The following is a 6491-nucleotide window of genomic DNA, read 5'->3' on the forward strand; positions in this document are numbered from 1 at the left end:
CACTTAAACTTCACGGTTCCGGGAATGTTTACAGCATAATTTATCATGTGACAGTTCCTGGTTCTGGGAATGTTTACAGCATAATTTATCATGTGACAGTTTGTTGTTCTGGGAATGTATACAGCATAATTTATCATGCGACAGTTCCTGGTTCTTGGAATGTTTACAGCATAATTTATCATGTGACAGTTCGTGGTTCTTGGAATGTTTACAGCATAATTTATCATGTGACAGTTCGTGGTTCTTGGAATGTTTACAGCATAATTTATCATGTGACAGTTCGTGGTTCTTGGAATGTTTACAGCAGGTAAAAATAGGTTTGAATTAACAGTGTATATATCTTCATGCAACATGAACTGTCATGAAAAGTTCGTTGTTATTATTGGAATGCTGACATATCAGGGAATGTGATGAACATACAAGAGCCTTCAGTTCAATACAACAGTTCTATGCGGTTTATATTTAGTGCAAAGAATTTCTGTGCTGTAAACAAAACAGTTCAACTATTTAATTTCTAATAAATACTTCTACATTTTATTTGTTAATCAACACGATAAACTATTTAATTTTTAATAAACACCCGTACTTTCTTGTTGATAAACACGGTTAATTATGAAGTTGTTCATAAACATCTCTATTTATCTGTCTATTAGCACGGTTAACTTTTTTACTTGATGATAAATGTTATTATTTTTTCTGTTAACCGTGTTTATAGACAGATAAATAGTGATATTTATCATCAAGTAAAGAAGTTAACCGTGTTTATAGACTTAACCGTGTTTATAGACAGATAAATAGTGATATTTATCATCAAGTAAAGAAGTTAACCGTGTTTATAGACAGATAAATAGTGATATTTATCATCAAGTAAAGAAGTTAACCGTGTTTATAGACAGTTAAAAGGGATATTTATCATCAAGGAAAATTTTTTTACTTGATGATAATTACTACTATTTATCTGTTGATAAACACGATTATTTGTTAAGTTGCTGATAAACACCACTACTATTTATCTGATAATGAACACATTTAGCTATATATCTGTTGTTATATAAGTTATATGAATCTGTTAATTAGCATAACTTCATTGTTTTATTGTAAGATTCACTGCTTGAGTGGTAAAAGTCTAAAAGACTTTACTGTAAACTTTATTCGAGCGTAAGCTCAAATCTAAGGTTTACATCTGGTGGTAACAGTTATTTTTCTTGGTTGGTTCATTGTAAGATTTACTTCAATTATAAATTCAATCACTATCTTGAGGGTTTAACGTAACAATAACAAGTATACAGTCTAAATTAATTTGTTAGGTTTACCTATAGTGGTGAAGATAGTTCCGCAGTAAAACATTGCCCCCACGAATGTCCACTGTTTACTGTCTGGATTCGTTTTGACGCTGCTGTTAACAGATTGTAACACCTGTTCTTCATATTTCATGAATCGCCGGAACGCCTGCTCTCGCCAGTCTTCTTCAGTATCGTGGCGCTCGTACAGATCCCAAAGGTCTTTAATTATTAGTTTGCGGATATTTTCGAAGCCTACTTTTCCTTGCGTTTCCACAGGACCTTCGATCAGTTGAAAGATGACAGCCCCTAAGGCGGCGTATCCGAAGAGAAAGAACAACAGCAGCACGTGGGTGAACCACTTCTCAGATACCGCCTTTATTTTCTCAGCATATCTCACGATTCTGGATTCTTTTCTCTCTGTTAAGGTAACAATGTGCATTGGGTTGACCACGCACATACTGGGCACGCGCGGCCATCCTGACCAGCCACAATTAGGCAAGTTAGAGGGTCGTCCGTACAGATGTGGCTTTACTCCGATAGCGCTATCTGGTAGCTCAGATCTCTCTTGCGCTGGATGTGGGGTGGTTGCCATTGCTTGGGACGCAACGGGACTTTGAACCGTACGTTGTGTCGATATCAGCGGAAGCAAAATATATATTTCTCCCTAACAGAAAGACGTCCATACTCTTATCCAATCACACTTTGGTGAAGTTTTCTGATCACCGAGAGCCGTCCTATCAGCCCATCGGCATGATAAACGCTCGTGAGTAGTTCGTTTTCCTCGGAGTTTCTCCGTTTAGTGACGGGCCCAAGCTTCGTCTCGTCTGCGAGACTTCTAACTGCCTTTCCTGGCCCGTAATATATGATACTGAAAGATGCTCCAAGTACGAATGAAAAACAGTTAGTTTTAGCGACGGCGGAGTGCACTTGCTATAGCCGCTGAAAATATCTTATTGCGCGTGTAACATCTCGAGCTCCACACTACCTCATTGTTCACCTAACGATCAAAGTGGATAACTTGAAACACGTCAGGCTTTGATGTAGTTTTCTATTTGAAGAAGATCATGCCATTCTTTCTCCAATTTAGCGCTAGCTTTGTCCAGATAAACTTACTTTTCAAGTTATACAACTGTTTTTGTGTTTTATATCCTTTGTTCGCATAGTTTAAAATACATTGTACAGTTTAATACGCACGAGCACGCCTTCTACAAAGTACATTTTTCAATGCTGGTTTGTCATGCCTCTATTTTTTTAGATTTTGGACTGAATTTGCAGATACTTGTGATATTGAAGAGTAAAAAAAAACATTAAAAGATTAATGTCATATTTGTATTTTTCTAATGAATCTTCTCTCTCTTATATCTATCGTTCCATAATAAAATTAACTTATAAAACATGAAAGTAACTAATAAATTAATCCAAAAATTTGATGTTTCGCCTACTCATCAAAAATAGTCAAAACTTTTTGATTTAATCGAAACGTAAATTTATAAAACTTGACCATTCTTCTAATGGGAGTTTTAAAAAAAAAGATTTTATTTTTAAGGAAGAATATCTTTAATTTCCCAAATTAAAAGGAGCTATCAGTTAGCAATATATATATTAAAACAGAAAAAATTATAAAAATGTATATATTTTACTAGCGTTAGATGGAGCTTTTTATTCCAATCCGTGATCGCACATACATTTTTACTGTTTGCTACTTTGTAACGGTCTAAAATAACACGCTACTACAACCAGGGTTCAAAAACAAACAAAAAAAAAGTTATTAAACTCTAACAACACTTGGAATAAACCTTAGCAATTACCAAAAACACAGTTAATATACACCGGGACTTCATACTAATAATAAAACAATAAAACATGAATATCAATATTAATAATTTTAAATAACAGAATCAGGAAAAAAAAACAGAAGAAGAAAATACCTAATTAAAGAAAAATAAAAAATTTCAAACTTGCTTTTCTATATTACTAACAATATCGAGTGCCAACAATAATTCACTGACTACTTCGTGACTCGGTTTATGAAGCTTATGGTAGGGTATTTATTCATTGCTTAGGTCACAACTTAGAAATTTGAAACGTGTTTTTCCTGAATTAACAGCATCTGCTGATTCATAAAGCTATTTTCCACGTCAATAATTTAACAATTATTAGGTATTTATAGCAGAATGAAAGAATCAAATGTCAAATATCAAAGTATACAATGAACATCGCGTGATACTAGATTCTGATGTTAATTCTTCACAATTATAATATAATAAATGAATAGTTTATTAAAATAGTGGGCTTATGAATGTGATCCTTGCTGAGACAAACCCCCAAAATAATTAATAATTTTGAGAAAAGTTTTGAAAATGAGTGAAAAAAATATTGGAAATTTGAAAACAATTATCTATCTTTTTATTTGAATTCACCGAAAAATTAAATCATGGCCATGATTTTATTTTCTGCTGATAACTTTAATTATGCTCTTATTAAATTTTATTTAAATTCAAGTACCAAACGAAATAATTTTTCTAATTCCAATATTGTTTTTTTTCGGTTATTGTTTTAAAGTTAATTTACAATCTGAAAGACATTCAATTAATTTAGACACTTGTACGTTTTAAAAAAATTTGTTTAAACTAATATAGGTTTTTAAAAAATCTGTTTGAACTAATATAGGTTTTTTTAAAAAAATCTGTTTAAACTAATACAAGTTTTTAAAGAATCTGTTTAAACTAATACAAGTTTTTTAAAGAATCTGTGTAAACTAATATAAGTTTTTTAAAGATTCTGTTTAAACTATTATAAGTTTTTAAAGATTCTGTTTAAACTAATATAAGTTTTTTAAAGATTCTGTTTAAACTATTATAAGTTTTTAAGAACCTGTTTAAACTCTTTTAGCTTTTTTAAAGAATCTGTTTAATCTCTTGTAAGCCTTATTAGATAAATATGTTTAAACTATTATACGTTTTTTTAAAGAATCCATTTAAACACTTGTAAGAATCCGTTTAGAGTTTTGTAAGCGTGGGCAAGGAAAGAATCATTTAGTCTTGTAAGTGTAAGCATGGAAAGTGATCAAAAATCATTTGTCTGCAACAGGACATTATGACAATATCAAGGCTCTGACTTTTGACAAAGGTGGCGCTAAATGGCGGCTTGAGGGATATAGCCACCCCAAAATTTACATTGGATACACCAAACAACGCGTCCAACACGCTGGGGATCTACACATTTTGACATATTTACTCTCTCATGACCCCAAGCTCCATCTATGGGATTCGATAATGCTTTTGATGTTGAGAAAATTCAAATTATTACTTCATACTTTTGACTGAACCACTGATCAAGTTATACATAAGCTACATTCAGCCGCTTGAACAATGTGGAATATTTTATGGAATTGACTTTTGACTAGGAAACTACCCGACCACACTGTATAGTAGTTTACGCTCTAACTTAGCTTTACTGTATAGTTGTTGACACTACTTAGCCTTACTATATAGTAGATTACGCTCTAACTTAGCTTTACTGTACAGTTGTTGACACTACTTAGCCTTACTATATAGTAGATTACGCTCTAACTTAGCTTTACTGTATAGTTGTTAACACTACGTAGCCTTACTGTATAGTAGTTTACTCTCTATCTTAGCTTTACTTTACTAAGCCTTTATTCATAAATTAAAAACCATAGTCTCCTTTTTATTCAGTGTGCTAGTAAAATTTGCATGTAAGACACTACCTGTGTTTTTCTTGGATAACTTGAGTATTTGTCCTTAATTTATAGTTCATGTGCACAAGCGAAATATTTATATATAACTTATCCACTTCTGATAACATAACTAGTTACTGCTATACTTTTGATAGTTGTTCAAATGGTTACAATTTTAATCTTCAATCACCGTTAAAGGGTTTTTATGTGTATGTCAAACAAAATGTAAAAATTCTTACTTTCTATCTCTTTTAAAGAGTGTTGTATTGATTGAACCGATTATCATTATAGAATGTTTTTACGTGTTACAATACATAAGGGTATATTTTAATAATATATTTTGCCAAATAGTTACTGAATTGTATCATTAGTAAAGGGTTGGGTTTGTCTGTCCTATCTACATGTATTGTTAAATAAGTGTTTTACAGGGGTACATATAAATTACAATGGTTACCTAATTAGTTCGCAGCATTTGTTTTTGCTTTTTATTATTGTATCTCTAAATTAAAATTAAAAGTCGACTTGGGGCAAGTCTAAGATAAAGGGAAGGGGAAATGTAGTATAAAAATCATACCAGATATATATTTTCCTTTTAGTTTAAACGAGTGAACATTTCTTGTTCCCCTAAAAGTTACAAACATAACCACATACATAATGTGGCAAATTTACAGTTGCCTTGGTTACTTAGTGTTGTAGGTAATTACCCTTTGGTGTCACCAAAAGTTTTCTTATGTAAGAGTTTGCTCTATAACTATTTGGATTTCCGTGCTATGTAGTTTTTGTAGAGTTTTGTTCATATGGTGAGCTTTATGACATCTCGAGGATATATTCTCCCTATTCTTTACTGGTGGAATAGCCAATGTTTTGACTAATGCATTCTGGAAGAGCTAATCCAGTTGTTTTCTGTTTATAGTCGCTATAGTTTGTTAGTCTTAGTGAGATTTTCAGAGATTGGCGTCATATTTCTTTCAATATTTTTGAACTAAAGAGTTTTCTCCATTTAGAGAGCAGTGCTCTCTAGTGTCTTTTTGTACTAGTTACTCTGTTTTATATTGATAAGCATTTTTTACTTTGTTTTTTATTTAATTTGGTCTCTTTCTTTAAACTCAGTCAGAAATTCAGATTTAATTCCACATATCGTTTTCTGTCATTGCTCCTGTTGTTGTGGACATTGACCCTGCCTACAGTATAATAAGTCCAACGGAGAATACCACACCATCTGTCCAGTTGTGAGGTTAAAAACGAAGGATCGATATTTTTATTGTAGTTCTTGTGCATTTGCTATTTTAAGAGCTTTCTACGTCCAGGTGGAGTCTTAATGTACAAACCTGAATAGTGACCTGAGGTTTTTTTTTTACTTACTTAAGGTAAAGCCTGGTGAAGTAATTACATTGTTAAAAGTGACATAATCATATTGTTTGTTTTGAATTTCGCGCAGATCTACACGAGGGCTATCTGCGCTAGCCGTCCCTAATTTCGCAGTGTAAGACTAGAGGGAAGGCAGCTAG

General features: G+C 32.4%; 1 protein-coding gene across 1 annotated transcript in view; it reads right to left on the bottom strand.

Annotated features, from left to right (window-relative positions):
* The window catches only part of LOC106460023 (TWiK family of potassium channels protein 18-like), a 22333-nt gene extending 20312 nt beyond the window's left edge, over positions 1-2021 (bottom strand). Inside the window, exon 1 of the mRNA XM_013919706.2 lies at positions 1314-2021. Coding sequence (XP_013775160.1) covers positions 1314-1875 — 562 coding nt within the window. The 5' untranslated portion in view covers positions 1876-2021. The remainder of the gene's footprint in view (positions 1-1313) is intronic.
* Between the last annotated feature and the right edge of the window lie 4470 nt (positions 2022-6491).

Source organism: Limulus polyphemus, unplaced genomic scaffold (genome assembly GCF_000517525.1).
Source record: "Limulus polyphemus unplaced genomic scaffold, Limulus_polyphemus-2.1.2 Scaffold695, whole genome shotgun sequence".
NCBI lineage: Eukaryota > Metazoa > Arthropoda > Merostomata > Xiphosura > Limulidae > Limulus > Limulus polyphemus.